At 36.9% G+C, this 23,697-nt stretch overlaps 1 protein-coding gene across 1 annotated transcript in view; it reads right to left on the reverse strand.

Annotated features, from left to right (window-relative positions):
- Positions 1 to 23,697, reverse strand: part of arhgef17 (Rho guanine nucleotide exchange factor (GEF) 17) — a 61,555-nt gene that overhangs the window by 15,921 nt on the left and 21,937 nt on the right. Inside the window, exon 2 of the mRNA XM_077541461.1 lies at positions 12 to 89. Coding sequence (XP_077397587.1) covers positions 12 to 89 — 78 coding nt within the window. The remainder of the gene's footprint in view (positions 1 to 11; positions 90 to 23,697) is intronic.

Raw genomic sequence — 23,697 nt, forward strand, 5'->3', positions numbered from 1 at the left:
TGTAGACTTACCTGAATGAGAGTGCGCAGTGACTCCACATATGATCTTTCTGTGTCCAGCAGTGTCATCATCACATGTTTTCTCATGTCCTGCGAAGACGGGAGAAAATCCAGATATTTAATTACATTATCAATCCTTTTTATTGTGTCATGCATCTCATAACAGAATATTTTAGAATATGAAACGGTTGACAAGATAAGATTGCTGCTCTGTTATGCTCCTGGTTCTGTGAAATATGACGTTTCTGTGCTTCACTGTAGTTTTGTCAATTAGATTGTAGGCACACACGCATGAGCACATGGACGCAGAAGGCGGCGAAATAATGCTAGGAATGCCATTTTCATTTTGGTAGCGAGCGAGTAACCATGGAAACGCCGGCTAAGAGGCAAGTCTGACTCAGACTGCAACAGCACCTCTGGAGCTAAAGTCAGGAAGACCAGTACAGAAAGGAACGAAGGAAGGAATTTTGCTTTTTGTTAACATGTTGCATATGAAATCATGTACTGTTGTAGAATTAACTCTTTGACTACCAAACGTTATCCAACAAACAACCCCGACAGTGCAAGCCAATTTTGAGCATTTTTACTCATCTTTCATGGCAAACAGAATATTATGTGCAATGACTATATAAACATGGTGGACACCATATGAAACAATGGATTCCATTCTTTCATTAGAAAAAAAGGTACGTTTCTAACTTATTCCCTTCTTTAGTAATCGATTATGGAAAATAATATATTTGCAAATTTTTTCCTAAAAATTGCGATTGCGATATCATGTGCGATTAGTTTTTTCAAGGTCCTTTTCAATGAATTTTTTTACTCAACAAAAAGTTAATCTTATAATAAACTATCAGATCTATTATACATTAGATCTATTATATATTGCAGCCCTGCAGGTTTTGTATATGTCCTTTCTTCAACACAGCTGATTCATGATCAGCTCATCAGCAAGCTCTGCAGAAGCCTGATAACGAGCCTGTTGATTGGAATCAGCTGCACTTTGAGTAGGGAAATCTATAAAACCTGCAGGACTCTGGCCCTCGAGGACCGCAGTTTGCCACCCTTGCATAACAAGATCTGAAGATAAAGGCAAATGAAGCCTTTTAATATCAGTTTTTGTTTCTACTAGTTACATTTTACCACACAACGTATCCAACTTTTCATGTTGCATGAAACATTACATGTAAACACTGTATTTACAAATAAATAAATTCAGTATACATACTTAAAAAATAAAACTTAGTGTAAGTGAAAATAGAAAAAGATTAGGAGAAAAGCTTTTTTGTGAAAAGATACCCTGTGATTGGCTGGCAACCAGTCCAGGGTGTCCCCCGCCTACTGCCAAGAGCCAGCTGAGATAGGCGCCAGCACCCCCCGCGACCCTTGTGAGGAATAAGCCGTCAAGAAAATGGATGGATGGATGAAAAGATACCTTTTCTGCACAACAGTGACACTAATATTTTTTGTTATGTAATGTGACAAAGATTTTGATCATTCACGTCACCCTTGAAAACGTTCTATTTCATCACATTTGTCATGTTTCATATAATTTGATACCTGAGAGCCCATTGAAAAGAGATACAATGCTGCCATCTGCTGGCCATAGTTAGTGGGTGTTTTTGATTTCACAACTCCATTGACCAGGCAGAGCTCCACAAGACGTTGCACTGCCCATTGATTAAAAACAAAACAAAAACAAAAACAAAAAAAACATCATGGATGACTGCATTCAGTAGGATTTTAGCATAAGTCATTAAATATTTTTGGTACTCAAACAGTTAAATCAGAATAACAGAGTGTGAAAATGTGTCGCGACTTTGCTTTATGACTGGAGTGGTGTCATTGTTGATTAGTATGCACTGTATCATTCTGTCATATTCCATCAATAAGGACCGGCCATCTGAAGTTTAATGATGAACTTGAACTTTACTGATGAAGTGCCTGCTGAGTAGATTTTGTCCTCTCCCTCAGACACATTAACAGCTTGTTGACAGGCGGTCAGGGTCGTATGTATGTGACTGGGATGTGGAGAAATGGGAGTGAATGGATAGATTCGGCCATCGGTCGTTCAGGAGAGCCTTCAACTGCATGAAGGAGAAATGCCATAAGCGGACAAGTGTGAGAGAAATGTGAAGCTGATTCAGAGTTAGAACAAAGACCGGCGAGAGTTCATGCATCATGTCTCCTGTGGCTCTGCCTGACTATCTTATGAAGGTTTCATAAACCCAAAGCCACAAGGTTTATAATAAATGTGAATGTATGATGTCACATTATGGCTGTCATGTTTTCCCACTCCCTATTCTGGATTTATGTTTTATGTGTTGTTTTTAAATTACATTATTTTGTAACTGAACTCTGGGGAAATATGATGTCTTCTTTCTGCTCCGATATATTGTCTTTTTTCTTTTATAAATGAAAATAAAATGATTGAAATTGGAAAAAAAACAAACATGTTTCTTTTTTTCTAAAATAGAAAATATTAGTACAAAAACTGGATAAACAATACATAGTACATACATAGTTTTTAGTAGGGCTGGGTTAAAAAAAATAAAATAAATCAAATAATAAATAATAGATTTTCCTTTCCGAGCCTGATATCCATTTATAAAACCATGAAGTGATTATTTATCAATATATGTTTCTTCATAAAGTCATAAGAAAATACATAAATTTGTAATATATATAATAAAATCGAATTTTAAAGGCCGATTTTTTTTGTATCTTGCCATTTTCTTGGAATTTACTGTTCACATGAATTTAAAAGTATTTTCTCACATTTATGAAAGACCTGATTTATTGCACTTTAAGATAATTCACTGTCTTTTAAATTTGTATTTATAATTATTGAATTAGAAATCTGAAAATTATTGTCATTTCGTCTTTGTTGATGTGATGTTAAGGTTTGTGTAACACTTAAGTGATTATAAGACGTGTTACTTTCATTACTAGATCTCCCAGAGCCGTCATTTTGACTGTTCTCAAAATCGGATTTGTTCTTACTCGGTTTACATAGATCAACAATGTTCCAGGACTTTTGACTTTTCCTCTCTCTGAATATATTTCATTACTGCACTGCCATTTTATTGTATTAAAAATAGAAAAATATTCAAGAGTAATTACTACTTTACCCTGTGATTGGCTGGCGACCAGTTCAGGGTGTACCCCGCCTACTGCCAATAGCCAACTGAGATAGGCTCCAGCTCCCCCCGCGACCCTTGTGAGTACTAGTAAGCGGTTCAGAAAAAGGATGGATGGATGAATACTACTTTACCTCCGCACCCATCAATTTGACTGCTCTATTCCTTTCAATGTACATCTTTGGTGCCGCTGCGCTTCCGTAGCAACTACCATTCAACGCGGAGGCATTTGGTTTTGGATACAAGCTAGATCAAAAATAAAAAAAAAATAATTAAAAAAAATCTATACTAGAGAGGAGACTTCTCAGCTACATTCTGAGAAGCTGACAGAGAGTCTGACAAATCACAATGAGTGGTCGCTGGATCACTCGGCAGTTTGAGACAGCAAATCCAAACAAGAAAAGCCCACCCCGGCTAAAAGGAGACCTGTACCGACGCAACTCAAGGTAGAGAAAAAAACTTATAGTAAAAAAATGCGCTCCTAGATGTGATGGAGTCATCACGTTTTTGGCAGTGCTAGCCTGATAATCGAAATTAATACACCCGTTTTCCACAGAAAAGCAAGAGAGGGGCTTTATTAGCTACTCAAAACAGCGAGTAATAACCATTTTAGGCATTATTAGGCGGGAGTGCAAGCCGTCAAAATGATTGCTCTAGGAGATCTAGTTGTTTTAGAATTCTAGTAGTGCTAGTGTTAACAAACTAAATCATTTAACCAGTTAGGGTATCAGCAAAATTGAATTCAGAATTAAATGTTTGTGGAGTTTTACTCATGTCCTTGATATTTAAGTAGAATTTATGCTCCATAATTATTCAATATCGGATTGAATTGAAGGGAATCGGAAAAAAAAAAAAAAGAATTAAACTGAACTCTTGTGAATCAAAATGGAATCGATTGAGGAAACTAGAATCAATACCCATCTCTAGATTTTAGTTAGGGATGTTTGACAACCAATGTTTTTTCCAGATCAATACCCATAAAATTTCCCCAAAAACAAGGACAGATCATTTTAATTTTTCTTGTGTAGGATAAGAGGTTCAGATGATGGATGGATGGATGGATGGATGCATGTATGTAAGTTTCGGTTAGGCTCTGATGACATGAAAAATAACCCTGAAATGTTATGTATGGTATATTGTCATTAACAGACAGGTGCAAATTTGTATGAATGGCCATTAAGACATGTCTAAATCTAATGATGGTCTAACAGTTGTGCAGTCATAATAAGTGGATGTGAGTTACATCAAACCCCTCCTGCCGCAGTCCACCCCCATTTCCTTGCTGACACCATCCCATAGCAACAGCCTGGCTGATGCAGCAACAGGCTGCCCTGTCCCCCAAACACAATGCATTTCCTCCTCCACACATCTGATGTTAACATAAAGCATGGCACCCTTGCCGTTATGTAATCACGCACTAACAGCATGCGGGGGTCTCCTTACTCACTAATTGCCATTTGCAGGCCACGGGCTGCTGTGACCTTCTCTTAAATGATCAATAGCTATCAGAATTGATCCAACAATTTTATTTTAATTCTAAAATATCACCTAGCTCCTCACAGTTATGCGTGTAAGAGTGAGTTGAAGCTAAAATACAATATGATTCCAATAATATACTTTGAGAAAGTGATGTACATATTACATTGGCAACATTAAGATTTAATAACACTAACTCGTCTCAATGTACGGTCAAGAACTATAAAAATAGATTGACTTTAAAAACACTGTCCTATTCTATACAAAATCAATAATGTACAGTCTTTAATAGTTTATCGCGGTGTTACGTTCCCAAAACCACCCGCGATAATGGAAGTCTGTGTTAATTTAAAAAAATAAAAATAAAATCCCATTAATTTTACATACATACATATATATATATATATATATATATATATATATATATATATATATATATATATATATATATATATATATATATACACACACACATATATATACATATATATATATATATATATATATATATATATATATATATATATATATATATATATATATATATATATATATATATATATATATATATATATATTAGGGGTGGGACAAAAAACCGATTCGACCGAACCATCGGTCGTCAAGGGGAGCTAAACGGCCGTATCGGTAGCAGACTTGTCAACCGATACAAAATCCGCCGGGAATCCTTAGATACATTGCTTGTAAAGCTGTGGACCGGATATCGCGTTGCTGTGAATCGGTTGCGAGTGAGGCTTTATGGTTTTCATAACAATAGCAAGAGTTCTGCACCGTGCTCTACTTGTTTTGTTTACATTTCAGTAGCAGCACTATTCAAGCTACTTCCGTGTTTACAGAGAGCTAGCAAAGTAGCGCTCAGAGACGCTTCATTCCCCGGATGTTGTAAACATAATGCAAAGACGTTACGCACCTTTTTTTTTTGGGGGGGGGGGGGGGGGGGGGAGGCCTACCGTCAACGCCGTGCTCGCGACACGGCACGCGCGCAGTCGCGCACAACGAGTGACAACATGCAAATGGAGACAGTTAGCAGAAGCCGGTGCCTCACATCTCGGTATTTCCCATGGCTATCGAGTCCTCTCGGTGCACTTGTATGTCTCGGGCCGGCGTTGGTACTGCGCGCGAGCCAAAAAGAATAACTCCCGTGACGATCCAATGCATGGATTCAAACGACACAGGTATGTCCCACAGCCAACACACCAGCTAAGCTAAAAGCACACTGCAAGTATCTCATTTCTCAGTTTGTGGCTCCCTGTCAACGTATACAACTAGCATGAGCAGCAGATAGGAGAACTAAGACGTGCCCGCGATTACGTCATCAAACTCAAAATGAACGACAGCCCAAAAAACAAAACATAAACAGTAGTGATTCCGTGGTCATCATCGTGTCTCAGATTAAAAAACAAAAAAGATGTCAAACATTAACCACAAATGAATGTGATGTCAAAGAAAAACAAAAATTGTTAAAAACAAAAATTGTTGATAAAAAGGAAAGGGCACTTTTGGAAATATTTTTGGATATATTAAGTGGTTAAAATGTGTTTGATAGATTTATTGTTCCATAAGGTGGCTTCATATTTCTTTTGGCTGGACGGTAGGTTTATTTCATGTCTTAAATTTATGTTTCTGAAATACTTCACAATGTGGACATATTCTGTTTAATTGTGTTGGTGTCTTTTTAAAGGTTAAATATTTATATTTCAAATTGAATTATCAGCCTTTTGTTTTCCTGATCCTGATTTTGAATTAAAAAACAAAAAACAATTATAACTGTCAATAACGACTAATAAATATTTAAACTGATACATTTTTCAATCGAATCGCAACTTGTGTATCGAGATACATATCGAATCGGCCTCATGTCAGAGATTTCCACCCCTAATATATATATATATATATATTAGGGGTGTGAATTGCCTAGTACCTGACGATTCGATCCGTATCACGATTCATTGGTCACGATTCGATTCGATACCGATTAATCCCGAATTTACAAGTCGATTGTTGCGATTTTTTTACTCAAATTTAGAAAATACCATTCAGTAAACTTGTACATGTACACTGTAAGATTTGTATGAAAATGTATTATTTATTGATCCATTCAAAGTATGTTTTTTTTTTTTTTACTTGTTATACAACACAGTGTATATATTTTTTCATTTATTATATGTTTTTCGTTTTGGCATTAAACGTTTGTTTTTTTACTTGTTATACAGCACAGTACTTTTTTTGCATTTATTGTATGTTTTTTTTTTTTCGTTTTGTTCTGATTTTTAGTTTATTATGAATGCTTTTTCATTCATCATTTTTGTTTACAGTCATTTTTTTTCATTAAAAGTATGTTTTTTTTAATTTAGTTCTTATATAGTCAAGTAAAGTCATCTTTATGTATATAGCACAATTTATAGTTTCTATCTATGGAATGAAATGTTGTGGGGCGACAGGACAGACACCGTTGGAAAGGTCTCGTCGAGACCAATCCGTGGTTGCCCGTATGTCCCCGGGCGGATGTAGGGTACGAAAGATACGGCTGCGCAAAGACAAAAAAAAAAAAAAACAATCCTATAAGCACGTAAAAAAAATACAATAAAAATCACACTGAAAATCAAAAACCGCGAAACAACGAGCCCGCGAAAGATGAACATTGTATTTGCTAAGATAACAACTTAGTTCTTTCACTATCTGTGCTATACAGTACGCAAAAATATACTTGTGAGATATGCAACTGACCATCATGTGCGCGGGGAAAATTATCCGTTAATATTTCTCTGCCCTCAACAAGATTAACGCGCGTCCCTCACACATGCAACGTACGTGGATTAACAGGCTGAGTGTTAAGATTAGCAGAGGTTGTGTTATGTCTATGAATTACTTTGCATAAATAAATAACGTAGATTCAAGTTCAATATACTTACGATAAAATAATACTTAGTCACCGAGTGAGTGAAGGTGTCGAGAGATGAGAGCGAGCAAATGGATTGACAGGTGGGAGTCAATACGAGTGTTAGTGATTATCATGTGATTCACTTCGGCTCTAATTCAATTACAGCCTACTGAGAGCAGAAATAAACATCACTCTGAGAGAAGGACACGTAAACAATCAAAAGAATGACTGAACAAGAGAAAAGTGCGAGTACCTCTCCGTTCGAGTGTTGCCCATTCAAATTGCCGTTATTGTTTCTGAAATGATCCAAAGCATCGCTTCTGTCCACGAGTTCCTCTCCTCCGCCTCCCTCATCTCCTGGATTCTCTCCGTTCATTTCCTCCAGAGCGATGCCGAACTGGGCCAGGGTTCGAACCATCTGCAGCATGCGAGGCGGCGCGTCTGTGGCTCAGTCGCTTTGACACGAGGAACGAGCCCAGATCAGCGGCCGTCTTTTTAACTGCGTTTCACTCGCATCGTCGGATTCCTCACCGCAAAAACAAAATCAAAACACAAACAGCTGCTCTTCTCGTTTGCGCACAAGTAAAAGCCCACTTAAACACTCCGCAAAAATCTTCCGGTTTTGAAAGTGAGTGGAAATGAGGAGCCCCGTCACGCCATGTGCGACTGCGCGCATCCTCATCTCATCTTCGACCGCATGGATGATGTAAGCAAGCGATGAGCGCAGGTTGATGCATGTGCGTGTCACCGCCCTCCCCTTGGGTGTGTATAATGAGAGGCAGCAGGCGCGGCAGACGTGCGCAGCCAGCCTCCAGCTCAGCCAGACCGGACCAATCCGCTCGTAAATCGCCGATGGAGGCGTGCGAGGGGGTGAGGAGCGGGAGACGCCCTATTATTGGTCGTCACCTTAGTGTATCAAGTTTTTCCTCATTTTTGTATAATGGACTATATGCACAAATTACTTCTGCATTTGCCGGATGAGCGCACCCCAAGCGAGGGAAAGTTGGCTTGACGTCTATATTAGGGAGCGTTTCATTCTCCAGGGGGACATGTCATTAAATCACCATAAAGATTATATATATATAAATATATATATATATATATATATATATATATATATATATATATATATATATATATATATATATATATTTATATTAAGGGTGTGAATTGCCTAGTACCTGACGATTCGATTTGTATCACGATTCACAGGTTACGATTCGATTCGATACCGATTAATCCCGATACGAATTTATAAGTCGATTGTTGCGATTTTTTTCATTCAAATTTAGAAAATACTAATCAGTAAGCTTGTAGAGTGTAAGATTTATATGAAAATGTATTATTTATTTATCTGAAATTTCAGTCTTATAGAGGTTGTAATCTGTTTCATGTTTGAACAGCATTAAAATAAAATATTAAGGCTTAATGTTCCGTTCATATAACATTCTTCCATGCTCAAGGTGTGAATCAAAAAAAAAAAAAAAAAAAAAATAAAATAAAATAAAAAAATAAAAAAATAAAAAAAAATCGATTCTGCCGATTATTGAATCGATTCGAGAATCGTGCGATGTAGTATCGTGATATATCGCCGAATCGATTTTTTTTAACACCCCTAATATATATATATATATATATATATATATATATATATATATTATTATTTTTTTTTATATTTTGATTACTGTAGTAGCTGGCAGTTATAAGGAACTACATACAACAGCTCCAATATTTATCATATCTCTCATTTTGGACAATTTGGGGACAAAATGACCATAAATTGGGACAAAATTACCATAAATGTTCAAAAAAATTCACCAAAAATCAATAAAAACACATTTTCTCATTCTGATTGCTGTAGTAGCTTGCAATGCTATACAAACAACTACTACAGCTCAAATTTTTAATCATACCTCTCATTATGGACAGGTTGGGGACATTCTCAAGGGCCAAAAATGTTCAGAAATATTCACCAAAAATCAATAAAAACACATTTTCTGATTCTGATTGCTGCAGTAGCTTGCAATGGCATGCAACTAACTACTACAGCTCAAATTTTTAATCATACCTCTCATTATGGACAGGTTGGGGACATTCAAGGGACAAAAATATTCAAAAATGAATAAAAACACATTTTCTGATTCTGATTGCTGCAGTAGCTTGCAATGGCATGCAACTAACTACTACAGCTCAAATTTTTAATCATACCTCTCATTATGGACAGGTTGGGGACATTCAAGGGACAAAAATATTCAAAAATGAATAAAAACACATTTTCACATTCTGAGTGCTGATAAAAATTTTAGCTTTAGTAGTTGGATACCATTGAGAAATGAGAAAATGTGTTTTTGTTGATATTTGGTGAATATTTTTTTACATTTTTGTCCCTTGAATGTCCCTCACCTGTCCTGAATGAGAGGTATGATAAAAATCCAAGCTGTAGTAGTTAGTTGCATACTATTGCAAGCTACCACAACAATCAGAATGAGAAAATATATTTTTGTTGATTTTTGGTGAATATTTTTGGACATTTATGGTGATTTTTATCCCTTAAATGTCCCCAGTGTGTCCATAATGAGAGGTATGCTAAAAAAAATTAAGGTGTAGTAGTTCGTTGCATACTATTGCAAGCTACTACAACAATCGGAATGAGAAAATATGTTTTTGTTGATTTTTGGTGAATATTTTTGGACATTTATGGTGATTTTTGTCCCTTAAATGTCCCCAGCGTGTCCATAATGAGAGGTATGCTGAAAAGTTTTAAGGTGTAGTACGTTGCATACTATTGCAAGCTACTACAGCAATCAGAATGAGAAAATGTGTTTTTATTGATTTTTGGTGAATATTTTTTAATATTTTTGTCCCTTGAATGTCCCCAACCTGTACATAATGAGAGGTATGATTAAAAATTTGAGCTATAGTAGTTGGTTGTATAGCATTGCAAGCTACTACAGCAATCAGAATGAGAAAATGTGTTTTTATTGATTTTTGGTGAATATTTTTTAACATTTATGGTCATTTGTCCCTTAAATGTCCCCAAATTGTCCAAAATGTGAGATATGATAAATATTGGAGCTGGAAGTAGGTAGTTCCTTATAACTGCCAGCTACTACAGCAATCAAAATAAATATCTTTATGGTGATTTAATGATATGTCACCCTGGAGAATGAAATTTGTAGACGCTCCCTTATATAGATGGCAAGCCAACTTTCCCTCTTTCGCACCCAACCTTCCGGTGAGGGGAGACTTCCGCTGAACGCACAAACTCAACCCTAAATCCTTAACCCAAAAGCTATACTGTTATTATTATTATTGTTATTGTTATTATTATTATTATTATTATTTTAAATGTAAATTATGTATTGTAGCTCCTTGACGGGTCCACAAAATATCGTGCGAATGTTAAGAAGTTACAACACACTGTCTATCTATGCACACAACAGTGATTGTCTCTCCTCTTCTCCGATGCCTTGACAAAAGCACGCAACCACACTCATAAGAAACAACGATGAAAATGTACTCCAAAACGCTGACAAATGATGAGGTTCTCTGAAGGAAAACAAACGGCAATCGCCACTACCGGAAAGGGCGGTGCGCTCAGAGATTTTCCCGGAAGCACGTCACGGCTATTTGCGTATAGAGTCCATAGCAGAGGGAAGTGCAATTAATCAAAATTCAGTTACAATTTAAATTATTACTCCACAATTAAAATCAGCATAATCGCAAAACAAAAAAAAGATGAGTACTAATTTTTGAGTTGTTTAAATTTATACATTTGCACTTTTTTAAAATTTTAAATAATTAATTTAATGCATTTTGTCTCATCAAAAAGGAACTTGCATAATTACTTGTTTCAAAGAATTTTGTCTTAATCTTTTTTTTTTAATATTTTTTTAAATATTGTTTTGTTCCAAAAACTCACATGCTGCACTCGAAAATCAAGTTTTTGCCAACATAAATAAATAAATACATATTATTATAGATATATATTATTATAAATTCTGTTTGGTCCAAAAGCACCTTACATAATTATAGTGTTTCTATTTTTTAATTGATCGTAATATTTTTAAATGCTTAAACATTTTCTTGTTTTGTACCCAAAAAATTAATAATCGTTTGAATAATCGTGATTTCAATAATTGCCAAAATAATTGTGATTATTATTTTTTTCCGTAATCGAGCAGCCCTACAATAGCAGCAGGTATTTATTTTCAAAACATTCTAAAGATGCCCTCATGCCATTGCCGTTGTTTCGCTTACACTTAATGATGTCACTTTCAAAAACATTTAGAATCGATTAATCTATCGATTATTCAATCACTTAATTGATTAATCTGATTCATTTGAATTTTGCATTAAACTGTATTAAAAAAGCATTTTACCCCTTGTTTCGTGATTATTAAGCATTAATTAGTGTTTATTTCATACTTCAAATGGAAAAAAGGGGCACTGATGTACTACTAGTATGTTACCCATTCAGTCATTATTTTCCAACGTAAAAACAGGATGTTTGCAAATGTTTTATTTTGATTAAACACGGAAAATAATTAGTCTTCTTTCCTGAAGGACTACAGAAATCAGTGAACAAATACTGTTGATGTTGAAATCAGACAATCTTAAATTAAAAAATGGCTCCAAACGGTTACTCAATTATTAAAATGATTGTCGATTACCGGTAATTTGGTTATCAATTACTTGTCAATGCATTGATTCATTTTGACAGGCCTACTTAGACTTTTAAAAAATGGTACATTAGTAACAATTAATAAATCGTCTTAATTACTAACCGGGGGAAAAAAAATGTATAGGCTATACATATTTGCATATAAAGTGTCAATAGGGAGCTTATTATAGTTTCTATCAGAAATAGAGAGCTTTAAATTATGCATTTGCAATTTGGCCTATATTACATACATCCTTCTTACTTAATGGAATATGTTTGGAATAGTTTCTGCTTTCAAGCCCATTTTATATTTGCAGACACAGTCACAGTGACAAAAGTAAACACTAGGTCAAAACTAGGTCATAGGTCAAAACAGCAGCCCTGAAAATAGGTCACTTTTTGTCAAACTTTAAATGACTTTTGTCTTTTCAGGCCTGAGTAAATAAAACAAGATTGCCCAGCGGGAACATTGGGGTTCTTTTTTTTTTTTTTTCCTTCTTTCTTTTCCCAGCATTGATCATATGGCAGTGGCAGGAAAGGTCACAAAAGGGCATTTAAAGGTTGAGCTTGTGGCAGGAAACTGGCCTTAATCCTCGTTGCCATCGAAACAATAGATGTTGTTGTGTTTTTTTTTTCTTGAGAAAAAAACAAAAAAACAAAACAATAGATGGTTTTGAAGGTCCGCTAACAGAGATCAGAAACATTCTCAGTCGATAAACGCTTTAAAGTCTACTTTTCATTGGATTTGTCTACTTGCTGACACAACATCAAAACCCATAGAGAAAGTGAGCTGACTTTACAACCTTCAGCTCCAAATATGGATTCCTCCTCCCCACAACAATACGAGTGTTTTCGTGCGCTTTAACACGTTGGTGTGCCCGCCCACCTGCCGTCTGCATGAGGGAAACGTTACTAAACCGCAGTGCATCATTGCCAACAAACCACCCCTGCACCCTAAATATTGGTCAGGCGTGAGTCAGAGGGGATGAGCACGGAGGAGGACTGATGACACCTGTCAGAACATCCACGCAGATTTTGGTGGGGGCGGGGGATTTTTCATTTATTTATTTTGATTTTTTTTCTTCAATTGGGCAGGAGAGTTTTTTTCGAGCTAAAGCAGTGGATGTCCAAATATATCAAAACAAAGGTCTCGTGCACTTGTACCATGTTGTGTTCTCGTATGTGGGAGCTGGTCACTTAATGTGTGGCGTTTTACATATTTGGCCACACCCACACACATGCGTAACATCATAAAAAAACAAAACAATAAAAAAATAATGAAGCCGAACAAAATATCAAGCATGGATGCTATGTTGCATTCAGGCACGCAAGTGTTTCAGATGTGTGTCAGTGACGGTGAAAGGATGATGACAGCTAATGCCACAACTAACAACCTGGGTGGTCCAGCTAAAACAGACCAAATATCTTTTTATGGAATCCTCTCTGTACAAAGGAAAATCATCATCAAAAAAATAGTCAAATATCTTCATTACTGTAACTGCACTACTGTCCACAAGGGGGCAGTAGCCATAACAAAGAAAAAGGCCTATTTACTACACGCTTATGTCTCCATCCCAGTATCACGTTCAAGGTGTATTTTCATTCAATATTCCTTTCTCTTTATACAATAATGTGTCTATTAAACGTAGCCTGGAAGTAAACAGAGCCGTGGTTGTTAATGAAACTGTATCGCATGTGAGATTGAGAACACACAGGTAACCAGATAGGCTCATGCTCCCATGGCTAGCTGGTGTACATGTGAAGTGAAAAGAGCCTTTGTCTTCCATAGGTTTGGATTGTAACGCACTGGCACACATATCATATTGTAATCCATACAAGAGGACGCACAATGGTTAAGTTAAAGAAGCAGCATCTTGCATGTGACCTGCCGGTAAGATACACAAAGCAAACAACAATCGGTTTTGTTATATTCAGCAAAAAGTAGTTCACAATGCAACCATTTTCTATAACGCTTGTCATCTCTTGGGTCGCGGGTGAGCTGGAGTCTATCTCGAGGACTTTGGGCAAGAGGCAGAAAGACGGGTCGCCAGCTGCTCAAAGCAAAGTGATTTAAAATGTGACGTCAAACAATGTTGGCTGAGGAGGAACAAACAATGTGTTTGAACGATTCATACAAGAGGTACAGAAGGTCCCCAGCTGAGCTCCAGTTATAGCAGTCGTTTCCAAAGGACAAACTGTTTGCCGGCAAGTATTGATAAAGTAGTAGTTGTTTGGAATTACTCGAACGCCGATGTTAATTTCGTTTTGCAATATGTTACAACTAAGCTTTTTGTTACACTAAATTATAGGGTTTCTTCAAACATTCTGATACTTCAACATACGATTTTGAGTTAAATTTAAGTGTGTTTAATACGGCGCATGGAGGAAAATATATTACCAAGTGAAGAAATAACTGTATATAACTTAAAAACGATTGCTGTCATTTATACGCAGATTTTCACTATTTGTGGGCCAGCCCTAAATTACGGAGCTCAACTGTAATCATATTGTTCCAAAAAATAGCACAAATGCAAATTGAACGCGGCAACATTTTGCCTGTATAAGTTCCGGACGTGTTAAATCTACCTGTTTTGCATATATATTGTTCCCAGAATGCATTGTGTGACGCAGTTAACTCATTCACTCCCAGAACATTTTTCGCTGTTTTACTAGATTTTGACTGATTTTGCAAGGCCCACAGAATATTGTGTCCTAATGCTATCAAAACATGCAACCTAATGAAAAAAAAAAAAGGATTCTCTTCTTTTATTTAGTTAGTTGCTGATTTATTGCTTTAGTTGCATTGCTAATCTTTAGACTGCTTGTGAAATTGCAAATTTATATGTTTTGATTGTGGCCGGCTGATTAATTAGTCCGACATTACATTTTATTTTATTTTTTTTTAACTTTACAAAATCATCTCACGGGCCGGATTGAACCTCTTTGCGGACCTGATCCGGCCCACGGGCCATATGTTTGACATCGCTGGTTTAAAGCATGTGGTGGCATACAAAATTTGTTTTTAAAACTTTTTATTAGGGGTGTCAGGCAACTAAAATTTTGAATCGAAATTAAGTGCATAACTTCAATAGTTAACTCACGATTAATTGCAAATTTTATGGGGATGCACAGATTATTGGCCAGGCCGATTATCAGCGCCGATATTTGACATTTTGAGGAATATAGGTATCAGCCTTTTCAAAACATTTGACAGCCGATAAAATATTTATTTAAAATTGTTAACCTCAGGGAGCTAAATTTTCCGTTTTCAGTCAGTCCCTGGGAACGCTCTGCACCTTTTTGTGATTGTTTGAAATGATAACAAAGATAAGTATATAATTAACATTTCAAATATTTCAAAATTTTTACTGGAGAAATTAATACAATTAAAAATATTTATTTAAGTTTTCATTTAAGTTTTTAAAGATGTGCTGATGACCCTGGGAACTCACTGAACTTTTTTGTTAGAATTTTAAAACAAATGTGTATTTTACAATTAAAGAATAAAAAAAAAATATGCATGTTTTAAAAAGTCTGAAAAGTTGTTAAGAACTATTAAGAACTGGAACTTGTATTTTTTTTAATTTTCACATCAATATTTGTTTCCCTTTTGCTGAAATATCAGCATACCGGCTCCAAATATCGGTCATCGGCCTCCTTCGTTATTAATTATCGGTATTGGTATCGGCCTTGGAAAAAAAAAAAGATATTGGTCTATCTCTAAAATTTTATATTTGTTAGAAATGTACAATAAAATATTTTTTCATACTCAACATAATAGTGGAAAAATGTTAAAAAAAAAGAAATATGGCTGCATCTTTTAGTCAGTGATGCAGTAATTTCATAATAATTCATAAAAATTAGTTAAAATTAAATAGATGTACTGCACTGTAAAAAAACAAGTGATATTGATTTGTGTTGAGGTCAATTTTCTGCTACTAGATGGCATAATTGCATTTGTAAGACAGTGACAGCTCAGTGCATTCTTCTTTTCATATTAAGAGCTATCAAATATTTCTTTTATTATTTTTAGCTATATATAAATACAGAGCTATAACTAGTTTAAATTAACTAATTTTGACACCTTTATTTTTTATATTATCTTGCCAAAATTGGAGATTTTTAGGTCTAGAACATAAATGGAGGTTCACTGTTATTGTAACTTTTTTCTGATCCACCGTTTTTTTTTTTGTTTTTTTTTGTCAGGGCTTGGGACTGGTCACAGTCGAGTAGTGCGACACTGGCCAAGAATCGAACACAGACCGTCTGCACAAAAGGCTACAGCATGTACCGCTGCACCACCAATGCAAACAGAGATTCTTTGTATACTGTGATTATATAAGAAAGTGATTGCGGACAGTTCCCACAGTCATCCATGCGTAATTCAAAAGACACACCAGGAGGAGCCTATCATCCATTCTTCCATATGAAGTCATACTGCCAGCATGTAATCTGAAATCCCATCACTTCCTGTCCAGCAACCTATCCCACAATGCACTGGGCTCCAGAGATAGCCATCATAGACAAAGTCTCTCACCCCAATACCCCTCCGGAAATACTTCCTCTGGGTCACTGTCTCTCCCACCCAGTATTTCTTCTCTAATTGTCCTTCCTTCTCTCTCTGTCTGTTCATCGCCATTAATTTCTCAAATTCCTTGCATGCCGCCAAAACAAAGTCTAAAACAATTTCCCTTCTATAAGCCTTTCCTTCCTTCGGAAATATTGTAATTTTACAGAGTTGTGGTGAAGAGCGGTTCGATTTCTCAAATGCAGCACTCCCTGACGCTCCCTGAAAGTGAAGTCATGTACAATCACCAGTCATAACATATAAAAACATCCCATTCTATATCCTTCAAGTATGTTGCACTACACCATGTCATTTTCAGTTCAAAATGGCCGCCTTACTTTCCTTCTCTTACCCTCTTTTTCTCTACTTTCTCTATTTCCTCTTTTCTTAACATTCCTGAACCCCCCCACCCACCTCCCACCCCCAAGGGGGCCTTAAATCCATACATCTGTGTGCATGTGTGTAGCGGTTTCCTATAGTAAATACTATACAGTGTTGTGTTATGGTTTGCTACACCCATGAAAATATAAGTCAGTTCAGTGCTTTTGTTTTTTTGGGGAAATCTTGTGGAATCTCCTTGTTGTTGTTGTCTTTAACAATTGGTTGGATGCAGAGATATCAATTCACTGCCAGCCATTTGAAAAAAATTCAAATTTTTTAATAACCATGTGATATTACGTTCAATAATTATATATAAACCGAATCTACCAAATAACAGAATAGACTCCCTACATTTTGTTCTTTTAGAATTGACAGTAGAAAAATGTAGGTTTGCCAAAATACAGCCATTTCTCCCATGGACTGTGAAACTGTGTTTATTTCATATAAAATGGGGCAATGATGTCATCTACCGGTGGTTGGGCATCAGTAAAGTTGTTTCCAGGTTTGATATTTACTGTGGAGCTTAGTCAGATTAGCCCCCATTTATCTCCGCTCTAAAAAATACAATTGACAAGTATACTTGTCAAAGGCAGTGAATGAGTTAATATCCCTGCCCTTGTTTATCCCAAAAGTGTGTGGTGTGGTTGAGGTCAAGGCTAGTCAAGTTCTTCCACACCACATTCATACAAGGCACCTTCATGGACCTTGATTTGTGCACTGGGGAACAGACAATTCCCTTCCTGAAATTTGGAAGCTTAGTATTGTCCTCTTAAAGGGATAGTTTGGATTTTTTGACATGAATCTCTATTTCATCCTCACCTCCAGTGTGTGCGATCAGCACTGACTTACCCCTGACAGCGTTCTGTGACACGAGTTCTGGTCCGGTGTTGGACGAGAGGAAAATAGTCCAGCAAGCTGGCTGGGGTCACGGAAATAAAGCATTTTTCTTCTAAAAACAATTTGTGTTCAAAAGAGTGATACATTTGCATCACTAAACTCCTTTTCTGAAAAAAGTCAGACGCCATTACCGCCAGCCACTACTTTTCTGTTTGTTCGTATCACTGCACGTTGCCCTGTAGACAGCTGATCGACGCGCTGCAGACAGCTGATCCGCGCACCTTCTGCCTTCGAAAAGACAAACAACTTATAGATTAATGCGCGTCTATCAGCTGTATGAGGGGCGCCGTGCAGTGATACGAACGAACAGAAAAGTAGTGCCCAGCGTTAATGGAGTCTGACTTTTTTCAGAAAAGGAGTTTAGTGATGCAAATGTATCACTCTTTTGAACACAAATTGTTTTGAGAAGAAAAACGCTTTATTTAGGTGACCCCAGCCAACTTGCTGGACTATTTTCCTTTCGTCCAACACTGGACCGGAACTCGTGTCACAGAACGCTGTCAGGGGTAAGTCAGTGATGATCGTACACAGTGGAGGAGAGGATGAAATAGAGATTCATGTCAAAAAATCCAAACTATCCCTTTAAGCAAGCATGCCCTCAATCTCAGGTCCAAAAGATATCTTGTGGAGGTTTGAGCAGGAATTTTTTTTTTAACAATGGTTGCCACAGAAATGTGTGAATAGAGGGCAAAGGATGAATGTAGAGAAAGGGGGTAGAGAGAGAGCGAGAGAGAGATGACACACATACATACATAGCACATCCATGTCAACAATTGCTCTGCAGTGTTACATACAGGCAAGGCAATCAAATGGAGTTGCATCATCAATCTTCAATAACAGTTACAAAATGAAGGTCAAAACAGTTTCAGTAACTGAGTTCCAAATTTCAGACAACTGTGACCAACATTGGAAGAAAATGTTATTTTGAGTACAGATAGTGCTATGAAGTAGATTATACAAACACTACTTGACTTGATTAATTCGTAACAAGTATAAACCGAAAGTACTGGATATAAGTGCAGCAATTGCACCCAGTATTTGATTAAATGCTTTTTTTTTTTTAGCCATTTAATGCACTATATGTAGTAACGGAAAATTCCAAGACACCACAAAAAAAAAAGTTTTAACTTGCAGTTTCTTTTATTCTGCCATTTCCATTCCTCTCTAGAACCTTCCACAATTCTCACAGGAAATTTTCAACAGTGCAGTAGAACCTCACGATACTTGGCATAGTATAAGGAAGTCAACAGTAACTAACAAACTTCAGAATGGATGAATGAATAATCAAACGAATGAACGAACAGTGCCGAGTACAGCCCTCAAATGTGCCTCAGTTGCTTCAAGATGTGATTACGCAATCTATCGACAATTAAGTATTATGCCCATGCCGTTGTGTGTTCGTGGTGTGCAATTAAGGGGCGTGGTCCAGTTGCCCACATGCAACAGCAGTACAGTATAAATTAATTGCTCGATTTTGAGTACCATTGCTTACTCAGAAGCAATCACTATCATGATTTGCAGTATCTATTTATAATGGTAGTCACTGCTGTTTATTAGCCATTTACATGGGAAGAAAGGGGGGGTCCTTGTTTTTTCTTCCCAACAGTGGTTATGTAACCCAAATCATAACACTATCATACGGAAACGCAGATTGAAGTGATTTTTACAGTGAATGTGTATGAAAAAAGTACAACAGTAGCTAAGAGTGAAACTGCGTATGTTGGTACCACCATCATAAACCAGTAACCCGCTGCTATTTTCTTAACATCCAAAAAGATAAACTTGTCAAGGAAACATTCTAAAGACAACACTTGCCAAAGTCTTTAAAAACAAGCACACCAGCGTTCATGACTCCTTGTGCTGGAAGAGCAACGCAAACACTGATGAAGCTGACAGAAGAGGACCTCATTGACGACCATCGCATTCCCAGTAGAAAACAAATATACTCCAAAAAAAAAAAAAAAAAGTTAACTTTTTCATTATCTCCCAAGCATGCATGGCACGCACACACACACAATCCATTTGTAACTGCTCACATGAAACACTCACATTCCACAACTTATACGTGCGCACACAAACACGCACATCAACATAGCACAGGCGCCACAGGGGGCGGTTTTCATCATCCTACAAACATTAACAAGTGCACTGTCAAAATATTCACTCACAGTGTCACAGCGGACTTTGCGACTCCCCGTAAACACAGAACACTGTCGAGCCAAATATTTCCCATTCAGACACTTGCAACTAAATAAACGTGAGAGCCACAAGGTCATTTTGGAATCCACACGAGTCTGACTCAACTAAGTGATGTTTGCAAAACAATTTTCTATGTCGGACACTTTTCAGAGGAATAAATTGAGTCTTTTAATTCTCGGAACTCAACATGCAAAATCTCAGTCTTGCAGTGCAACGTTGTGCAGCACAATTTTCTCTACTGTGGTTTATTAAGATTTAAGACACACATCAATGTTTGCTGACAAACACATCACTACACCAACATAAATTAATTACCTGAACATTGATATGTTTGTTTTGCTGTGTTTCTGTAAAGCGCTTTGTGACAGCTAAGGCTGTTTGAAAACGTTATATACAGTAAGTAAATGAAGATGACTTGACTTGAAAACACAATTTTTGTTGAGTTGACAGCAGTTTTTAACTCATTTTATGTGCAGAATCCAAAACTGTTCTCAAATTTTGTCTATCATGTCAAGTTTTTGAGCTATAAGATCCCCGTTTTCAATAAATAAATAAATACAATTGATGTTTGTAAATAAAACACGAAAATTGAATAGTTACAAGCTTTAAAAACACTTAAAAAAAACACCATAAAACAAAACTTAGTAGAAAAACTTGGTCGAACTTAGTAGGGGTGTGAATTGCCTAGTACCCGACAATTCGATTCGTGTCACGATTCGATACCGATTAATCCCGATACAAATTTACAAGTTGATTGTTGCAATTTTTTTTTTTACCCAAATTTATAAATACTAATCAGTAAACTTGTACACTGTACTAATTGTACACTGTAAGAGTTGTATGAAAATGTATTATGTATTTATCTGAAACTTCAGTCTGATAACTGTGAGCCACTGTATTTAACAAACAGGTTGTAATCTGTTTCATGTTTGAAATAAAATATTAAGGCTTAATGTTCCATTAATATAACATTTTTCCTTGATTATGGTATGAACCCTAACCGTAAGTAATGCGTTCTCACCAAAAGCGGGCGAAGGCATTTCGGCGGCGCGTTTGCAATTGTAGACAATGGAGTTTGCGCACACCGGAACGAAAGTGCGTGGGGCGGCGCAGAGGACGCGTTTGGCGCGCTGGGACGCGGTGCGCAGCAGCGAAAATCCGCATATTCGTGACGAAAATCCGCATATTCGCCGAAGTTCAAAAAATTCAACTTTTTCGCATTTCGCCTCGCGGTAGCCAATCGGCTTCGAGTACGGGCTACGTCACACACAGTGTCCTCTCTATTGTCACCCCGAGCGCAACAACACGGCCAGCCGGGACAGAATGATGAGCAAGAAAGTGCTGGTAAGTCTGTTTACTTGCTATTGAACTTTACCAAGGTAACAGCATTGTTTACCATCCATGCCAAAGCTATTATTAGCACAAATGCCGGCCGCCAGATAGCCACTGAAAAAGCGAAAGTGCTATCATGTACCTCAAAAAAGGAGAAAATAGTGCCACGGCTGTTTAGTCCCAGGAAAGAAGTGGAAGTAGTTGGCGGTGCTCACTTTTTGTTGACTCGCTAAGTGCTCCACTTCCTTGTTCACCAAGGGACACGCCTCCTCCGCTCCGGTGCGCACGAAAGCGCGAATGTGCGGCAATCGTTCCACAAAAACTCTACGCGGTGAAATGCTCGAGAAGGAAGCGTTCCAGATCGCCTTTTCGGATTTGGTGAGAACCCTACATAACACTTTTTGTTGAATATTTTTCCATCAAAAATGGATGTTTAACAATCGATTCAGCCGCGTATTGAATCGATTTGAGAACTGCGCGATGTAATATTGCGATATATTGCCGAATCAATTTTTTTTTAACACCCCTAGAACTTACAATAGTATGCAATGGCTACAAGTTTAAGAGAAAAGAACCAGCACAATTCTGTTCATTCCGACTATGCTAGTTTTCTGTTTGCAGATGTTGATGGTGCTGACCTATTGGGAGCCGCACATACCTCTCACCACACTGTTACAACTCTGAAAGCACAAATTTTGTATGTAGTTGTAAATGAGTCCAACTGTAATCAGCTTTTCTTTTTTTTTTACTACAGTCTTACTACAGCTATTCAGTGGAATTTTGCTTATCTGGAGAGTTAGCTGTGGAGAAACAAAACTGACAGCAATTTTTGAATCAACATGCCAGTTTTAATCATCATAGAAATCTAACTGAACAGACTTTTTTTTTTCTTCAAATTGTTCCCCAGTGTTGTATGTGTAGGTTCATGACAAAAAATGTGATGTATAATTTCCCAGTCCATTTAATTATTTGTAATGAATCCTTATGGAATGTTTCCAACTGAGTGTTTTGAACATTCCTCAGTTTCCCGTAGAAAGTTTCTAGAAATTTACAGGAACCACTTTCCCACCCCATGTTCAATATGGTTGGTTACCCACAAGAAGCTCATGTTGCCAAACACTGATATCAGCTGCAATGGTGCACCAAACAGCGGTTTATAACAAACAAGTCCAGCCAAACCACTGAAAACTCTTTTTAAAATGTCAAAATATGTGGCGTCACTATGGTCTCGGCCTGTGCAAAAATACTTTGAAATAAAACATAAAACTTATCGTGACATGTTAGTCAAACTCGGAGGGGGTGGGGGGTGGGGGGGGGGGGGTCTGTAGGGGCAAAAGGTCAAGTGTTCTTTTTGTTTCAATTAAATCTTTTTTCTTTTTTTTTTCCTTTCTAATGGCTATACTCCGGTGATAGCCTAATATATATTTAAACAGGGCAGCAACAGAACATTTAGTTAATGTGTACCACTTAGTCAAACCAGGGAGGAAAGAAAAGCTTTGTGCTGGGAGAGTTATCAAAATGTGGGTGTGTGTCTTCTATACTGAGAAACACTCTGGCCTCTAAAGTGAGTGGGGGTGGGTTTTGGGTTATGACAGCATAATAAGACAGCATACTAAAATGGAAAATGAGCAAGGAAGAAAGAGATGCCAAAGAACTTTAGGAGAACAAGAAAGTGGATAAAAGAAGGAGAGGAGACCCCTTGTTTAAACCATGCACTCACTCACTCCTTATACGGCAGTATTGCATGTGTGTGCGTGTTCGGTGTGATTGTGGGCTCAGTCCCAGTGTTGCTTAAAGAGGGAGCGATTAGATCAGAGAATGCAGGATCACTAAACTCCTACTAAAGTCTCTTACTTCATGAAACCACTCTACTGCAGTCAATAACCAGGAAATAATACTCCTGAATTACCGGGAAACTCATTACTGAGGAAGTTATTTTTAAGCTCCAGAAATTTTACACGCCCCTTGGAATAATGATTAACATGTTTGGGCTGCCAGTTGATTTAAAAAAAAAAAAAAAAAAAAAAAAAAAAGACTAATTAATAATGGCAAGGATGAAAACATATGAAAAGGAGAGGTGAAGATGTGGGAAAAAAAAAGGATAAAATTGTAATCCATTTTTTGACTTGTCAAAACGAATCATA

Source organism: Festucalex cinctus, chromosome 13 (genome assembly GCF_051991245.1).
Source record: "Festucalex cinctus isolate MCC-2025b chromosome 13, RoL_Fcin_1.0, whole genome shotgun sequence".
Taxonomy (NCBI): Eukaryota; Metazoa; Chordata; class Actinopteri; order Syngnathiformes; family Syngnathidae; genus Festucalex; species Festucalex cinctus.